Source organism: Doryrhamphus excisus, chromosome 10, assembly GCF_030265055.1.
Source record: "Doryrhamphus excisus isolate RoL2022-K1 chromosome 10, RoL_Dexc_1.0, whole genome shotgun sequence".
NCBI classification, from domain to species: Eukaryota; Metazoa; Chordata; class Actinopteri; order Syngnathiformes; family Syngnathidae; genus Doryrhamphus; species Doryrhamphus excisus.
The window spans coordinates 16,626,825-16,646,511 of NC_080475.1; the positions used below are offsets into that span (position 1 = coordinate 16,626,825).

The window sequence follows — 19,687 nt, forward strand, 5'->3', positions numbered from 1 at the left end:
TTTGCTTTTTAACGGCGTTTTTTTTAAATAGGTTATATTGTTTTCATGGTGGACAATAATGTGTGTGGAAACGTAAATACTAGTTGTGCAGATTGGAGGTTCTACTTAAAGGAGGGGAGATGTAATGTATGCTGTCACTTTAAGAGGCATGTTCGCAAGGCATGGTGGGAACGATCAGAATGAGTCATACCTACTGGTGACACTGAGAATTAGCGCCATCTAGCGACCGACCCCCATCTTGCTGATCCCCATCAGGTGACACACTGTACGATCGAGGATTGGCTCGTTTCTCAGACCTCAGGTATTGCATTTCAAATTACCACTTCATAAAATGAAGAAGGTAAGACCATAATGTATTAATTTACTTTAAACTGCATAACATGTAGACAAAGTCCCAATAATTATTTCATTACTCTCCTCTGTTTTTTTCTGTTATTGATATACATTACCGCAAATGACTTAATTGATATTCAGTTTTTCTCGCCTAAAGATGTGGTGTCGGATTTGTCGATATTTAGTCTCCGCACGTCACAATAGTTTTGTTCCAGGTTTACTAAACGATTACACCCTTTTACTACGGTGCTGTTTTATTAGTGTTTCATTGATGGGTTGTCATTTTCCCTCCGTTTTTTAACTTGAACTGGTGACGTATTTGATTTGTTGAGGCGCTTGCTGACGAGCGAAAGCTTTGCGAAACTTTCCCACAATGCATTTCGGCTTTCAACCACGTATTTTACCACGTTTATTCAACGTTTATTAGCTAAATGTTTTTTTTTATGAATTCGTGTGAATTTAATATTACGCTTTTCATTGGTGTCATTATCAACACAAATACACTGACATTGAGACACCCTGATGAAAAAGGTTGATTGAGCCACCTCCTATAAATACAAGCAGTTGCCAAGTTTCCATCCGGGCATTCAGAAGGCTTGCACTCTGAGTTACATACAGGGAACCTAGTTTCCCCCATTTCTACTCAGGGGAAAGTCCCCGGACACACCGCAGAAATTGCACCGTGTAGTACGGTCGTTACCTTGGTTGACTAACTAATGGCGGAGACGTTCGTATGAACAGAGCTTGGTATCACCGGGGTGGCTTCGTCACCACTAACAGTAATGCAAGTGTGCACAAACGCAGAGACAGAACGGGGCTTAATCTCTGAATGCTTGTCCTTTTGGCGCCTTAAAGTACTAAACAAATATGTACAAACACACGCAAGCGTGTATTTTAACAGACACTAAGCACATGGAAGACTTGCGAACAAGCACGCTCGCTTGTGCATATGGCATACAGCACTGTGTAAATGTCATTTAGCAGGTCAGCATAGAAATAGTGGCCCGAGTATTTTGTCTCGGGCCATTAAGTTAATGTAATGGCGTTATGTTTAATGTTAATTTTACTAAATTAAATTTGAATACGGTATGCGTCATCATTGTATAGCGTGAAAAAAACGAAAGGAAAACACAACGTTTATGAAATTTATTTTTTCCTCAGTCAAAAAAACCTGCTTGTGGTGAGTGTAATATTTGTATATATATGTCCACATATACTGTAGACTTGTATTGAAAATGTTCCTATAATTATTCATGTTTTCACCATAGCAAATATTCTTTTGTCACCCTCAAGTAATCACTGCATTTTTTTCTCATCAAAAACTATTTGAATTTCCAACTGTCATGCTGATTAAAAAAAAGTGGAAGGAGAGTAGTCTGAATTGGGTTCTGGAGTCGTACACCAGCTCATTCATCGAACTCAATTGCCAGCCGCGAGTCGTTCCAAGTTTGAGTGCGTCACATCCGCTAGCAGCGCTGCGTATTAGCGTCAGTTAGCTTCGCCTGCTACGACCACACTGAAACCAATGCTTTCTGTTGGCTCGCTCACCAGTATCAGGTGACACCCTGCAAGGGCAACGATTGGCTCTTGTCTCAGACCTTCCCCGAGGTGATTGGTGGAGTGACGAGCACTCAGTTTGTGACCTCCACAATGAGCTTTCTTCCACGGAAGGAAACGCTAGACACCATGCACATATATTTCCAGTTCACCAAACCACTGTTTTTGGTTGCGGTGCAAAACTAGCATCCTCTTTATAAATTTAATGTAATCTACGAGACACTGGTGGCAATGTCGCTGTTTTATACATACAATACACACATACATTCAATTTGTGGACATTTTCAAGACAAAGCAGTGCTGTGGAATGGAGTTGCAAAGCATGCTGGGAAATCGCGCAGGCTGCTGCTCTGACTGAGGTGATGTGTCACGGCTAGTATGGTGTAAATGGTATTTGTGTCTTAATTTCAGAGATAGTAAAGGCAGATTTTGAACATTACTAAAAAATGTAAGAGGTAGGAAAGTATGAGCGTATGAACTGAAGCTGAAGAAGCAAAAATAATGTAAGTAGCAAAAATAATATAAACCACCTGAAGTTTATGTTGACTGCCTTTTCTGTAATGCCACCACAAGTGGGCAGTATTCATAGGGATACAAATGCGTTGGAAAGTGATATTTAACAGATACTGAGCACATAGAAAATTTGCGAACAAGCATGTTAGCTTGTGCATCTCTTCCTCTGTCAGAAAAAAACATATTTGTGGTGAGTGGAATATTTTTTATTGTGTGTCCAGATACTGTATACTGTACACTTAGTCTGAAAATGTTCCTATAATTTAAATATTAACACTACATGTTTTCACCATAGCAAATATTTTTTGTCGCCCTCAAGTAATTCAATTCTGCATTTTTCTCATCAAAATACATACATGAATATACTTGAATTTCCAACTGTCATGCTGTCTGATTTAAAAAAGTGGAAGGAGAGTAGTTTGAATTGGGTTCTGGAGTCGTACACCAGCTCATCCATCGAACTTAATTGCCAGCCGCGAGTCGTTCCAAGTTTGAGTGCGTCACATTCGCTAGCAGCGCTGCGTATTATTACTATAAAATGTAAGAGGTAGGAAAGTATATAGAAATGAGCGTATGAACTGAAGCTGAAGAAGCAAAAATAATGTAAGTAGCAAAAATAATATCAACCACCTGAAGTTTATGTTGACTGCCTTTTCTGTAATGCCACCACAAGTGGGCAGTATTCATAGGGATACAAATGCGTTAAAAAGTGATATTTAACAGATACTGAGCTCATAGAAAATTTGCGAACAAGCATGTTAGCTTGTGCATATCACATACAACACTGTGTGTAAATGTCTCTCATCTCTTTCTCCGTCAGAAAAACATATTTGTGGTGAGTGGAATATTTTTATTGTGTGTCCAGATACTGTATACTGTACACTTAGTCTGAAAATGTTCCTATCATTTAAATTTTAACACTACATGCTTTCACCATAGCAAATATTTTTGTCGCCCTCAAGTACTCAATTCTGCATTTTTTCTCATCAAAATATATACATGAATATACTTGAATTTCCGACTGCCATGCAGATTTAAAAAAGTGGAAGGAGAGTAGTCTGAATTGGGTTCTGGAGTCGTACACCAGCTCATCCATCGAACTCAATTGCCAGCCGCGAGTCGTTCCAAGTTTGAGTGCGTCACATCCGCTAGCAGCGCTGCGTATTAGCGTCAGTTAGCTTCGCCTGCTACGACCACACTGAAACCAATGCTTTCTGTTGGCTCGCTCACCAGTATCAGGTGACACCCTGCAAGGGCAACGATTGGCTCTTGTCTCAGACCTTCCCCGAGGTGATTGGTTGAGTGACGAGCACTCAGTTTGTGACCTCCACAATGAGCTTCCTTCCACGGAAAGAAATGCAGTGTCCCATGCACGTATATTTCCAGTTCACCAAACCACTGTTTTTGGTTGCGGTGCAAAACCAACATCCTCTTTATAAATTTAATGTAATCTACGGGACACTGATGGCAATGTCGCTGTTTTATACATACAATACACACATACATTCAATTTGTGGACATTTTCAAGACAAAGCAGTGCTGTGGAATGGAGTTGCAAAGCATGCTGGGAAATCGCGCAGGCTGCTGCTCAGACTGAGGTGATGTGTCACGGCTAGTATGGTGTAAATGGTACTTGTGTCTTAATTTCAGAGATAGTAAAGGCAGATTTTGAACATTACTATAAAATGTAAGAGGTAGGAAAGTATATAGAAATGAGCGTATGAACTGAAGCTGAAGAAGCAAAAATAATGTAAGTAGCAAAAATAATATCAACCACCTGAAGTTTATGTTGACTGCCTTTTCTGTAATGCCACCACAAGTGGGCAGTATTCATAGGGATACAAATGCGTTAAAAAGTGATATTTAACAGATACTGAGCTCATAGAAAATTTGCGAACAAGCATGTTAGCTTGTGCATATCACATACAACATTGTGTGTAAATGTCTCTCATCTCTTCCTCCGTCAGAAAAACATATTTGTGGTGAGTGGAATATTTTTATTGTGTCCAGATACTGTATACTGTACACTTAGTCTGAAAATGTTCCTATCATTTAAATTTTAACACTACATGCTTTCACCATAGCAAACATTTTTGTCACCCTCAAGTAATCACGTACTCAATTCTGCATTTTTTCTAATCAAAATATATACATGAATATACTTGAATTTCCGACTGCCATGCAGATTTAAAAATGTGGAAGGAGAGTAGTCTGAATTGGGTTCTGGAGTCGTACACCAGCTCATCCATCGAACTCAATTGCCAGCCGCGAGTCGTTCCAAGTTTGAGTGCGTCACATCCGCTAGCAGCGCTGCGTATTAGCGTCAGTTAGCTTCGCCTGCTACGACCACACTGAAACCAATGCTTTCTGTTGGCTCGCTCACCAGTATCAGGTGACACCCTGCAAGGGCAACGATTGGCTCTTGTCTCAGACCTTCCCCGAGGTGATTGGTGGAGTGACGAGCACTCAGTTTGTGACCTCCACAATGAGCTTCCTTCCACGGAGGAGACGAGGGAGTTCCATGCACATATATTTCGAGTCCACTGAGCCACGGGTTTTAGTTGCGGTGCAAAAACTAACATCGTCTTTATAATTGGTATATAATCTACGAGACAACGATGGCTATGTCGCTCTTTTATGCATACGATACACATACCATCTTCATTTTTATTTATTTTTAAGACAAAGCACTGCTGTGGAACGGAGCTGCAAAGCATGCCGGGAAAGTCACGCACACTGCTGCTCACACTGAAGTGATGCATCACGGCTTGTATGGCGTATGTATATATTATACGGTATTTGTGATACGACGGCAGAGAAAATAGAGAAAAAAATATGCAGTAAACCTCGGAAATATCGGACTCGGATATATCGGAAATTCGCTCACAACGGACAGATAAAAAAGAACCGATTTTTCTGTAATGCATTTCCAATAAAAATTCATTGCATGTATCGGATTTTTTTTATAACGGATTTCGCCTATTTCGGACAAAATCTCCAGTCCCGTTCCAATGCATTTCCATTAAATTTCCCTCGCATATATCGGATGGCCGCATCGTTATGCTAATCTTGTTGATGTCACTGGATATTATCTTTCTCCTGGCTCCAGATTTAGGACAAATATAAAAGTGAGTGACGTCAATAATACTAGCACAGCAGTGAATGAGATCTTAACCTCACTATTGGAAATAACGTAGGCCTGACGGGCGTAACAGGGCCTAGCTTAATTAACAATTTGTTATGCTCAGAGTCCAATAAAGTTAAATTCTCATTACCTTACGTCTCTTTTCATTGCCCAGTCCAGGTACATTGGAAACATAGTCAAGGAAGTGCCTTTTTATAATGGATAAAATCCGATTTACGCATATACCGGATATAAATCCGATATATGCGTAAAACGGACATTTTCCGGTATACGCATATAAGGGATTTCGCTTATATTGGACAAAACCAGTGGGAACAATTGAATCCGATATATCCGAGGTTTACTGTAGTACTATTTTTGTGATGCAAATGTATTATGCTTTTGAACGCATTTTGTTTTGAGAAGCCAAACTCTACTTAACTGTCCCCAGCATCTTCACCGCTTATGGGGGTCATACATCTTCATGTCAAAAAAATCAGAACTATCCTTGAAGATCTTGATCAGGTCTGTAAACAGTATATACACAACAGGAGATAAGACAGTTTAGTGGTAACCCCTGAGGATGCAGAAGCAGTTCAGTTGTTTGAAAATGTAAATACCTTAATTTAAGGGTTCAGATACATTAATAAAATATATGCATTCATACTCAGTGAGTATTCATCAAATCATGTGAATTTAATATTTAAAATCTTGTAGGTAAAATGGGCCACTGATGAAGAACCTGAACTACATTATGCTGATGATCTGCTTACCTGCAGATATACCGGTGTCAACGATACCGCACAATACTGCTTTAATATAAGTTTAAATGCTACAAAACTACTATTGATTTTGCCCCTCAGAACATTTGTCCTATCTACTCTTGGGCAACTGCAAAAAGCCTTCACACCCTACATCATTTTAGATTTGTTGAAAAGAAACTTGACCCATGTCAACGCTTGTTTGCCCCATGCAGGGATAATAAGGTCAATGCATGCAGCCATTTTGTAACTATACATGTATTCCGTAATGCATTGCAATATCAGCGACAACAAATAGCATGCAGATGTACATGATGATCATCATGCATGATGATTACACTTTTAGAGCTATCTAATAAAGATCTAGTCAGAGTTAACTTTTCAGCGTCATGTATATATTGAATAATGATGCTAATATTTTACAATAATTTACAATATTGTACATATACAATGTCAGTCTTATATGAAGTTGGAACTATTTCTGGCACTGTGACATATGACTGTTATATATTACCTTGCAACATAGTTATACATACTATATGTATCTTTCAGTAAAACAGCAAAGATGTTCTAGTACTGTACTCAAAGCAGGCCTCGTGGGTATCCATTTTCCCTCCTGCCTAAGAGGGTGGAAAAACATCCCTCTCCATTTTGACGCCACAAGAGGGCACTCTCGCCCAGCAGCATCCTCCCGTTGAAGTGCAGACTGAGTGACTGGATTAGCCAGACGCTCACAAAAAGATTAGAGGGTCACATGGTGGCATCTTATAAACACTGTCTGCGAGAAACCCTGGTCCCGCCCTCCCTCTCTGCTCTGTGTCATCTCATCGTTCAGCAGCAAGAGTGGGTGTAGGCTCCCGCAGCATCACAAAGGTGGCGCTTCTCCTTTTGACTACGCTGTAATGCCCGGGGCGAGGGAGGGGAGAGGTAGACAGGATCAGGGTCAGATGGAGCCTAGTTAGCTGGACTGACGAGTAGAGCGAGAGAGAGAGAGAGTGTGTGTGTGTGTGTGTGTGTGCGCGCTTATGAGTGAGAGAGAGAGCGAATCACAGAGGGAGAGCAGTGTGTGCATGTGTGTGTCGGAGGGAATCCAGTCACAAGAGGAGGAAGGGGCCATAAAGGCAGGAAGGAAAGAACGGGGGCAGTAAAGACAAGGATAACCAGATTAAGAGAAAAAGATGGCTGAGCCGGAGCTGAAATTACGGAGCAGTCGGGAGAGCGTTGCTAAGGAAAAGATGGGGGGTAGGTACACTACACCACACTACACTGGTACTAGCACATGGCGCAGGGCGGCAGTATTCCACCATGTGGTCTGATGCAATGTTTCCTTATGCAAAGGAGATGCCTCAGCGTGGCATGAGTGTATTTTGAAGTAACAGGTGCATGAGCTTCACTCGTAGTGTAAATATGCACTTCATTTGTATTCCTCTGAAATATGCTTTGACCTGCTTGAGCGCCTTAGAAGAGTTGATGCGAGCATTTTAATAAAGTAATTGTACTTCAAGCTGTTGAGTTGTATGAAGAAAATAATTGCTGTTGTAAAATCTTAGATTCAGAGACGGACTGAAAAGTTCCACTGTAGTTCATTTGTTGTCCATTCAGTTAGATTGGAACAGCTGCAGTTGTCTTTGCCTTATTGTCATGTACACGAACCACAGCAGGTATTCAACACTTGTGACACATTGGAGCAGTGGGCTTCTTTACAGGGAGATTTGGGGGAATCAAATCTGAGGCCCTTATTTACAGAACACAAAGCACAAAAATAAGAGATGCCAATATACGTAGTCATAATGCAATTGAATTCAACCTGTATTAAATATAAAATACATTAAACCTGAAGTCATTTGGTAAGTGGCTACAGCTGCTAACTAATCTTCTTGGATCACATCAGCTGAAGGAGGCATGGACCAAGATGGCCAGGTCGTCCCATCATCAACCACCCCCATGGTCGCCGCCTCATCATGCCTGATAGAACCCCCAGGGATCCAAGGGGGGCAGACGATCAAACTCAAACGCAGCATCACCCTTGTCAACGGCGTGGGCATGATCATCGGCACCATCATCGGCTCAGGCATCTTCGTTACTCCGACAGGTGTGGTGAAAGAGACGGGCTCAGCTGGCCTCTCCTTGATCGTGTGGTCTGTCTGCGGGGTGATCTCCACCATGGGGGCGCTGTGCTATGCCGAGCTAGGCACCACCATCACTAAGTCTGGGGGGGATTACACATACATCCTGGAGATATACGGCGAGCTGGCGGCCTTCCTCAAGCTGTGGGTGGAGATGCTTATCATCCGACCGTCATCGCAGTATGTTGTGTCACTGGTGTTCGCCACGTACCTACTGAAACCTCTCTACCCGAACTGCTCTGTGCCCGACAGTGCTGCCAAGCTCATCGCCTGTCTGTGTCTCAGTAAGTACCTTGTAGAAACTCCATGGCTACCATTCACCTGTAAGTCGCTCATTGTGTTTGATCTTTCCAGCCTCCCTGACCTTTGTCAACTGTATCAGTGTAAAAGCTGCTACCAAGGTCCAAGACTTGTTTACAGCCTCCAAGTTGCTTGCTCTGGTCATCATTATCCTCTTTGGCTTCCTGCAGATCTTTACAGGTCAGTCCTAGAACTAGTCATTAGTCTTCTGTTAATGTACATGGAGCCTCTAAAGCAGAACCTACTAAAGGGTCTCTGATGTTCTGATTTAGTAACACCATGTTGTCTTATGAACCATTGCAAAATCTGAAATATGTACTTATTAAATTTAAAATGGGGAATACAATGCTTTCTTAACATTGATAAAACAATGATTGAGTCTTGGAACATAATCCATTATATTAATCCATTAATCCATAATCCATTGTAGAGACAAATATTCAGGGCTCGACAATAACGATGTACCGATGGCCCGGGGCAAGTTAAAACAAAATTCGGGCAAGTAAATCCAATCAGTGATATTCCCGTCGGGCAAGTGCACTTTGGAATGCCATACTGCCAAGAGTTTTTTTTAAAGCGGTTCTTGTTGGGTGTTGGTAAAACACGGACTGAGTAATTCCGGTGGTAATTTGCAAAGCAATCCTTTCAAATCTTGAATCAAGAGAATCAAATCAATCAGAATCGTCTATTTAGACCGCGGTCCGTAATCCACAGTCCGCGTTTTACCCACACCCGTTGTTCGCGATCAACCAATCAGCGATCGTTTGACTACGAAAACATCCGTCATGGCGGCGCTGCCAACATCGTCTAATTCTGAAGGAAACAGCAAAAAGTGATGAAGCAGTGCCTCCTAAACAAGTATTTTATTAGCGGCAGCAAATCAAATGATGGCACAGGTGAGTGAATCACATTGCTGTGACAATTTGAAGTGGTCACAATGAAACACCACCCATTAGATCCAATACCAAGTGCTGATTTTGCACAAGCTACAAAATCTAGCGCTTCCATTTCTCTGTGGATTTTTCTCACCTTTGCTTCACAAATTATTGTTTGACCATTGAGCTTTTTTTCTGGATTAAAAACACTTTACTAGTACACAAATGTGTCTATTCAATAATGTTTCATTGTGGTGCACAACTTATAAATATCACTGCTTACTACGACTACCATGTGTAAAGTATTATTTATTTCATTATTTTATTTATTTGAGATTCTCATGTGATGCCACAAAAAATTGCATGATATCATTATGGCAGTCTTTTCATTTTACATGGGGCAAGTTCGGGCAAGTAGTTCTCACCTTAAGGATTCCCTATGGGCAAGTCATTTTGGTTTTTAATGTAGAGCCCTGATATTACGAATGAAACCTACCATATTCCACACTCTTACCCACATATTACTTTTGCCATAATTGTTATTCAAAAATGAATACCTGTCCACTGAAGCCCCAGCCATGCAGTATTATACTGCACAACATGAGGCACACACAGACAGCATGACAGCCGTCTGCGCCACGCTACATGTACTCCTCACCCTCATTTGCAAGGCCACACCCACAAGCATTGTGCACACACTGTGTTGCTATGGCAACGAGGCAGCAAAGCATGCCGGCTGCTGTCGCACACTGGCCTTTTCAGAGAGCTGAAGCGAAGAGGACAGAGTGTAAGAATAACGCACGTGTGGTGTGGTTTCCCTCATTACCATCTGAAGGAGACAGGTAAAGGAGGGAACTATTAACATGCATGCGCGACACACACGCAAGAATGGTGAGCAAATCACAAATCATCATAAATTTGGATCATAAAATCCAAAACGACCACACCCAAGTTTGACAATCCAATAAATATGAAGCAAACACACAATGATAATGTATTGTGTGTGTGTGTGTGTGTGTGTGTGCAGGTGATGTACCTTACCTGAAACCAGAAAATGCATTTGAAGGCAGCAAACTGGGTGTTGACAATATTGTTTTGGCCCTGTACAGTGGTTTATTTGCTTTCGGAGGCTGGTAAGTCATTTGCGACCTAATTACTGATCAGAAATATAAACAGTTCTTTCAAATGTTTTCCATATCTGCACTGAATGGATACGATGTTAGGTAAACCCGAACAAGTGTGTCCAAATTGCAACTTTGCAAGGATAACAACGCTTGTTGCTAATTGACACTTCTTTGTATTTATTTAGCAAAATGTTTATTTGTAGTTGTGTGAAACGATTGTTTACATATGTAAGCACAGTTGTAACTCATTGGAAGAGCTTATCACTACCCACCAACCCGGTGTACCTCAGGGCAAGAGTATTTCTGCCAGCACTATGACAGGAGTGACTTTTTTAAGATCACACTGATACGCTAGCATGCCTTGATGAAATAGTCTGTAAGAGAAATAGATTTTCAGACTATGGGAATACACTACACAATGTGAAATATTAATTCTACCAATGTTAGTAGACTTACAGTATATGTTGAAACAGTCCTTGCGTGACTATTCAGACCTTTGCTTTTATATTGCAATATTTACTGGTAGAATAAGCAATCTGAGGCATTCATCAACCACAAAAACGCTTCTTTAGTCTAGAACAGTGGTGTCAAACTCATTTCGCATCGTGGGCCACATACGGCCTAGGGAGATGTCAAGTGGGCCGGACCATTAAAATTATACCATACTCTGCTATAAATAACCAAAATATCATGTCTTTCCTTTGTTTTGGTGTAAAGAAGCACAAGAACATTAGGAAAATATTGAAATTTAATGAACTATCCTTTTACAAAACATTTCATGAAACACCTCATATTTCCTTAGACAAATGTGCAATTTACTTTTATCATTCACAAATATGCATTGCAACTGATCCCACTGATGTACAAAGGCACAAAACTTTAATTGGTACTGAAAAATATAGTAATGCACTTTGACTAATGAGACTTTTAAAGAAAGGGATTTTTAAACCACTTACACATACGCATATGAAATCTAAATGTAATCCCTGCGTACACCTTACAAACTAAGGAGAGTGATTTTAAATGTGTAATGAAGAAAGTGTTCGCCTGTCCTGTAAATCTGTAAACTTCATACATGAAACATACATACACATACAATATATACTGAAAATTTATGGAGTTGTATGAACAGTAGAATTCCATCACACAACTTTTGTTTTGAAGCTGCTGACTAACATTAAAGTGCACATTTTTTAAATCACCACAGTAAGGATTCATCTTCACAGAGCTGTATTCTTTCAATGCAAACAGTATCTAAGGCAGCATTTTAAAGGTGTTAGTCTAGTCTGGACTTGTATTTGTTCCTGAAACTTGGCATCTTTTGGCCTGTACAAGTGCATCAACACCAGGTGTCATGTCCTGACTAGCTGTCACTTTGAGAATGTCATTTAAGTGCTTGTTTGTGAGCCTTGAACGCATTTTTGTTTTATTGATATTCATCACTGAGAAAATTTGTTCACAAAGGTAGGTTGTCCCAAACATGCCCAAAATTTTAGCAGCCAGGGCTGTTAATTTGGGGTACCCTGGTCGTAGATACTGATAAAATCTGTCCAGACCTACAGAGGCTTCGATGCTAATGCTATTTCGCTAGCAATTAGGTAGCTGGCTTTTACCGCTGCTTCACTGACTTCTCGGCTCTTGATGAAAGTTGACTGCTGTTTCCTCAGACCCGCCAGGAATTCGTTAATCTTATCTCTTCTCAGTTGTCCTTGCAAGCCGTCATATTTTTCGCTGTGATGAGTCTCGTAGTGGCGTCGAATATTATATTCCTTCAATACCGAAACTTGTTGCAAACACACCAAGCACAAAGGTTTTCCGTGCATCTCTGTAAATAAATAGGACGTGGTCCATTTTTCTTTGAAAATTCTACACTCCTTATCTACTTTTCTCCGTTTGGATAACGACATTTTGGCTAATGAGGGTGTAGCGGAGAGGTAGAGACCAAGGTATTAACAACGTCGTAACAAGCAGCAGATGCCGCATTGATACCGTCTGCTGTTTTCAGTCTGTCTCAGTGATGCGGCTTGTCTTATACTCTGATGGAAAGAGTGCGCCCCTTAGCGGATAATCCATGAATTGCAGCGAATTAAAAATATTAATTCCATGTCTTTTATGCATTTTTTCCACTTTCAAATTATCCTGCGGGCCTGATCGAACCTCCTTGGGGGCCGGTATGTTTGACACCCCTGGTCTAGAAGAATGAAATACTTGTCACAGACAAAAAAACTCGCTACAATACACCCCAACATTGCCATCTAGTGGTCACCCTGAGGGACAGCGTCTGCAGTAATGCGGTCGCTGTACTGAAGCATTGTGGCGAAGAGAGTTTACGGGTCCATCAGGGTGATGAGCTTCGAGTCGTGACCGAAAGAACGTGATCGCGGATACGGGCGGCTGAAATGAGTTTCCTCCGTAGGGTATCTGGACTCACACTACGAGGAGACACTTTAGGTAGTTCAAGAAGCAGGTCATTTAGGGTTTTAGACACCAGGTCCAAATACACCAGTAGTAGTGCATCAGTCTAGAGGCCACCAATAACATATTAACGGTCGCTTTAGATTAGATGTCTTTGCCAGTACTTAAAACTTCATGGAACATCTTTGTCTTCTTTTGATTTTTTTTCAGGAATTACCTGAATTACGTCACAGAGGAGATGATCAATCCAGAGAGGTGACTTAAATGTGATGGAGAGAACTTTTTTTCAGGAGAGGTTCTCCTGTTAGTATTTGCCAAAAGCATGGCTCCTCATGGACGACTAAGCATGTTTGTCATCTGTCCATTGCATGCACATACACCATGCCAAATCTAGCAGAAACAACAAGAAATGTAATGCTCAATTTAAAGGGAAAGGGAAACTGTGTTTTATTTTTGCAGTCTATAGTGTAACCTCCAAGGTCACACCCCAAAACAACCAAAATGTTCAAACGTTGGGTCATCTGAGACATGAATTGGCAAATGTCATGGAACATCTGTGACCATCTAAAGTATCTATCTTGTGTTTTTTGTGATGCCACCACAGAAGTGTAGTAATGATGGGGAAAAAATGAAAATGTGATGATAACATGATGAGAATACGAAACTCACTTATTGTGTCATATGGTGTATCCACAACCAACCATGTTAGGTATATGTAGCCAACAGTTGTTTGGATATGAGAACCATGTGGCATCACATAATTCATTTTGTTCGACTTATGAGGTTCTACTGTATATTGTGATGCATGCATTGCAAAACCAGGATTCACTCCCTCTAATACTGACTCCTAAACTTACTTCCAATCCAGTTTATTGTGTTCTTTAATCAGATTTGAGCACACATTAATCACACTATGTTAAAATGAACATTGTCCCAGGAACCTGCCGCTGTCAATCATCATCTCCTTGCCCATTGTGACGGTTGTTTACGTTTTGACCAACCTGGCCTACTTTACAACCATCTCCCCTGAAGACATGGTCGAGTCTGAGGCTGTCGCTGTAGTGAGTATGCTTTACATATAATGTCCGATGCCTTTTAATACTTATGGAATAATGCCATCTGTGACTCTTTGCAGAGTTTTGGGGAATACCATCTTGGTGTGATGTCCTGGTTGATTCCGGTATTTGTGGGGTTGTCTTGCTTTGGAGCCGTCAATGGGTCCCTTTTCACCTCAGCACGGTAAAGAAAAAGTTGCACTAGTTGTATAAGGAATTATCATTATTGTTAACACTAGGTTTCTAAGTCATTTTTATTATTATTATTATTATTATTATTATGGGAAATTTGAAATTTGAAGCCGCAAAGGTGACAGGAAGTTTCATGTAATGAAGAATGTAGAATTTCAGCTTGTTATTGTCGGCCAGCGTGATATAGGCCAAATGGATCATGACAAAAAAGCAAATAAATACATCTGCACCTCTTGTTCCAGTTTGTTCTACGCTGGAGCTCGCGAGGGTCAGCTTCCTGCTGCTCTGGGACTGGTCCACACTGACCTTTTCACACCAGTGCCATCCCTCATTTTCACAGTAAGAAGACATTTACCAGCAGCTAGGATTGCAACACCGCGTCTTTGTTTTTATTCAAGTAACACTATTCCCAATGATGTGGGACTTGCAGGTCCGAAAGGATGAAGTCAGGATGAACATCTGTTCTTTAAAGATACAGTACATGTAGTTCATATTTCGTCCAAATTTGTTAGCATTGGTTCAAGAAAAGAGAAATTATCTTCAAGGATCCTCCCTTAAATATCTCTTGAATAATTATGTAATAATTATTCAATGTAAATAATGTAAATAACGCACATTTCCCATTAAATTTAAGGAACATCTTTAACCGTAGGGCAAGTCAAAATGTCCTACTAAAATGTCTACTTTATCTTTTTCCTGTTTCCTCCCCCTCAGTGTGTGTTGTCCATGTTCTACGCCATCTCTCAGGACATCTTCTCCGTCATCAACCTGTTCAGCTTCTTCACTTGGCTTTGTGTTGGCATGGCCATTGCTGGGATGCTGTGGCTTCGTTTCAAACAACCCAAACTCAAAAGGCCAATAAAGGTACACTAATTGTGTCTGAGAGCTCCGTATGAGAGCGCTGAGTGGTCTGCGCATTCTAACTTTAGACGTTTTCTTTGCGTTGAACACCTTTGATTTCATATGAATTGTGCTATTTTTATGAGTGCTTTTGGTTGGAATTATGTACAGAAGGGATTGATGTTGGCACCGTGGCTTTTTTGTCATCATTTGCCATCTTTCATCATTTGCTTTGAGACAAATTGCCTCTCAGTCTGTTTGCTTTATGAAATGAATGAGTCAGTTGTTTATTTTTCCCTCGGTCCTTGCGAGTGAAGTGTTTAAGTTCACAGCAAAATGTATGATCAGGGAAGGCACTTTCTGAATATTGTCAATTATCAGTTGAAACAGATTCAATAGTAATGTAGAGCCACATAATTATTTCACTTATTTACACGGGCATTTGGTGACAGACCAAATGCAGACAAAGTAAAGGGTGCTGCTGTACCACACACAGAAAAAGGACAGGGAGAGTCGTCAGGAACAGGAAGTCAGACCTGAAATATATACACAATAATTGTAACCATACTCTGTATGAAATATTCTCTACATATTCCAGTGAAAACACCACTAGAACTGAGTAATGCAGAGTTTATTTGTCCACATTAAAATTGAGGTCATGTTAAATGACTGCAGGTTGTTTGTTTCATCAGAGGTGCTCATGTTTGCCATTTTCTTATTGGCCTCTGGTATGATTGAGCCTCACTAGGCCTGTCACGATGGCAAATGTTGCTGGAGGATAATTGTATAATAAATTATTGCTGGTGAACTACGTTATTCTCAACATTATCTTCAATATATGGCATAATAATACAAATAGGCCATGCCATAAGCAATCAACATTATATTTAACACTGTCATTGGTATGTCAATCACTTCATATAAAAATAAATTAAACAAAACAAAAAGACATAAAATACCCCTTCAATAAAAATGATTGAATTATTATTAATCACAATATTTATGATTGAATCAGCGTCACTCTTGTCAGAATATTGCCAAAAAACAGACAAATAACCCAGAAATATTCTGAAGTTCACATTGTTTGCAGCGTCTTCATGCATTGTGTTACTCTTTTGCAGGTGTATTTGTTCATCCCAGTGGTTTTTGTTCTGGGGTGCGTCTTCATGATCATTGTGTCCTTTTGGGCGGCTCCCTTCGAGTGCCTGATTGGCTGTAGTATCATTCTCACGGGCATCCCTGCCTACCTGCTGGGCTACAAGTGGAAGAAACCACATGTGGTCCAAAAGATGCTTGGTGAGTGAAGACATTTCTGGTATTTTCTTAGTATTTGTTCAGGCGTGAGCTGCGAGGCATTGATGACACTTTGTTATGAGATTTGTGCTCAAAACATCAGCTGGATATCGCCCATGTGGAGATGACATGTGTGCCGTGATGGCTGCAAAGTGTGTTTTTCTTTAAGCGGATCTTGTGTTTGATAACACCTGGCAGGGCTGATAACAGGGGGCCCTGTGTATATGGGGGGGGGGGTTGTTTTGGGGACATAAGTGGAGTATATAGTAGGTCAGATGTGATGGCCAGGTGCTCTGATATGTGTAGGTCATGGCTGGTGAGGTTGTGTATTGTGATGCCGGTGGATCAGACCAGATCCAGCATATGACCTCTGGTGTGGGTGGTGAAATAGACTTGCTGGATGATGGAGAAGCAACTAAGAAGGTCCAGGAATTCCACAGTGGGTTTAGCGTTAATGTTGTCGACATGAAAGCTGAAATCACCAAGCAGAAGGATAGATGATGAGATGGCATTTCATTGGTAAAGTCTCTGAAATATGAGCGTAAAGAAGAATTTATGTTTATATTCTCATGCATACTATATGCAGACTGTTGCGTGCACACATCACTAGCAGTAAATATTGTACTGGTAGTACTGGACTAGAAGAGTCATTTAATGCATCCCAGAGCTGACCCCGATGGGATTTTTTTCATGGGGCCCAGAATTCCTGGCGGTGACCCTGGCTAACAGTAATGAGCTCTCTCTCCTCAGAAATCTTCACGATGTTCTGCCAGAAGATCTTTCTGGCCGTCCCAGAGGAGAAGCAACAACGCGAGGGGTCTGAATAAAGCCGGACTAAAGTCATTGACAGCCAGATCATTTTGTTTACACAAACATTTGCAATTTTTGTGTTGTTTGTCAGTTTTTTTTAAAGGAGAGGGATAAGGAGTCAAGTGCACACATGGCTGTATGCACTTATGTAGAGCGTAAGCTAACATTTACACTTAAGCACTGTCGCATTTTGGACAGTTTTTATCTAAAAAGTGCTTGTTGCTTCATGCTCTAGATTCTAATGCTATACTGTGCTTAGTTGGATTTATTGTACAGTGGTATGAAAAGGTTTGGGCTCCATTTCCTCACTGTGTTCCTCGGAGTGGAACCTGACAGCTGAAATCTCTGAGCTAGCTTTTGTATCCTTCCCCTAGACCATGATGTTGAACAATCTTTGCTCGCAGGTCGTTTTGAGACTACTATGTTGACTCCTTAAATAACCTCTCATGATTGGCTTCACTCATGTATGAAGGTCAAGGGTCAATGAGCTCACCAAACAAATTTAGTGTTCCAGTAATTAGTGTTCAAGGTATTCAAATCAATAAAACAACAAGCGTAACCCAAATGTATGCACATGCCTACTTTAGTTTCAGTAACTTCACCTCACATCCATCACTGTGATGGTCTATGATATATTTCACTGAAATGGCTGATCCAAACAACCAGTCATTTATAAAGGAAAAGGGGTGCCCAAACTTTTTCATACCATTGTATGGTTGCAAAAAGCTCCATACAATGCAAAATGTAGATTGTTTTTGTGTCGTTGCTTCTCTAACAAAAATGTAATCGGATTCTGCACACAAAAGAAGTCAGAAAATAGTCAGAAACTTGACATTTTTCATGGAGATAACTTAATTGGTTTACGTTCAGGTTAATCCTGAGTCCTCGTTCAGATTTACACACATGATGAATGAATATGATGTCCTTTTGTTTTTTACATCAACCAAAAAACACATTTTACACTAATATTAGAGCCATTAGAATAACAAAACTGCTGATTATAAAAGGAAGGAGTGTGTTTAGTCGATCCTTCCATGCTACTAACACAACATACGTGTTCATTAACAATAACCTTTTCCTTATTTGTTCTTCTTTTGTCCCTTCAGCTGTCATATTGTGGTGTGTGGCGTTCAGTTGAAGCACAAACTGTACAGTGAAATGAAATGTTGTTTTTTGACATGATGCTGCTGTTTACTGACAAATGTGAAAAGGTCAAACCACGGTCGACCAAAAGGTTCACCATTGATCAATTGGTATTTTAAAAATACGTATATTTACGGGACAGGAGAAACTTTTTATAGTTGAAGCTGAATCAACAGCGCTCCTGCTGGCTGCAGCCAAGAAGTACACTCCATTTGGACTCAATTGCTTCAAGACGGGATAATCAATTCATTGATTATTATGCCCATAATGAGACACATAGTGTTTGTATGAAAGGCTTCACAAAGACACGCATCAATGTTAGTCTAGTGTCTGTAAATAGCATAGCAACCATTGTAGTATTTGTATTTTCTATTGCATGTACCTATTATCTATGCTGATATTCCAGATCGGAAAGAGTGTCACAGCTGAGGTTATATCATTTGAACAATAATGCTCTGCAATTAGCACAAAGCTAACATCTTTTCAGAGGGGCAGGATATAGCATAATGCACAATAATGTATTTCCTGTCCAAATATATCTGTTTTATGGCCCAAAACATCAGATTAGTCATTCAGGTTTGATGATTAAAATACAGGTATATTTTTGATTGCATACCAAACCAAATTGGACGTTAAAGTCACACTTTTGAGCACAAGAAACACAACACACAGGAAGACTGATAAATGTGAATATGAACGTCACATGAATGACAGACATCATTAAATTTTTGATTTCTGCTTAAGAATGCCCAGCTCCTGTGTTTTGTGTCAGTGAATCCATGATGCCTTTAATGGTAATTGTACAATGCAATGCCGTGAAGACCAACTCTATTGAATCATATGTTAGTTCGTGTTAAACTGGTGTATATCAGTGACCATGGAAGGTACATGTAACAATAAAGCTATTTTTGTTCAAGATGTTGTTGTTTTATAAACATAAAAAAGGCTGCATTTCCTCGCGGTGGGTACAGCTGACGTCTTTCCTTTCTTGTTTTTCTTATCTTAGCTCATATGTGTCTCCTGTCATATCAGCCAGAGGAGGAAATGAAAAGGTCTGATGGCGACTGATAGACAATATTAGCAAAAGGACATTGGACAGCCAGAGAGACAGTGAGTCATGCATTAGCATTGTTGACGTTTCAATTGATAGTTGACTTCACTGCCATTGGATACCCAGCTCAAATATACTGCTAAAATTTAAACACAATCCATGTTTGCCACTTTCA

The 19,687-nt window shown here is 40.4% G+C and overlaps 1 protein-coding gene across 2 annotated transcripts; it reads left to right on the plus strand.

Annotated features, from left to right (window-relative positions):
• The first annotated feature begins 203 nt into the window (after positions 1-203).
• LOC131136505 (large neutral amino acids transporter small subunit 1-like) lies at positions 204-19,672 on the plus strand. Of its 2 annotated transcripts, none has more exons than XM_058083405.1 (11): positions 204-301; positions 8,180-8,698; positions 8,769-8,894; positions 10,617-10,722; positions 13,339-13,383; positions 14,066-14,189; positions 14,264-14,367; positions 14,618-14,714; positions 15,090-15,239; positions 16,337-16,511; positions 17,259-19,672. In XM_058083405.1, exons 2-11 carry the CDS (start codon positions 8,191-8,193, stop codon positions 17,333-17,335), a joined length of 1,512 nt encoding a protein of 503 aa, XP_057939388.1. In that variant the 5' UTR covers positions 204-301; positions 8,180-8,190; the 3' UTR covers positions 17,336-19,672. The 2 variants fall into 2 exon arrangements, with proteins under 2 accessions (XP_057939388.1, XP_057939387.1); XM_058083404.1 differs by lacking the exon at positions 204-301 and adding an exon at positions 7,006-7,530 and having other exon boundaries at positions 17,259-19,471.
• Positions 19,673-19,687: the final 15 nt, after the last annotated feature.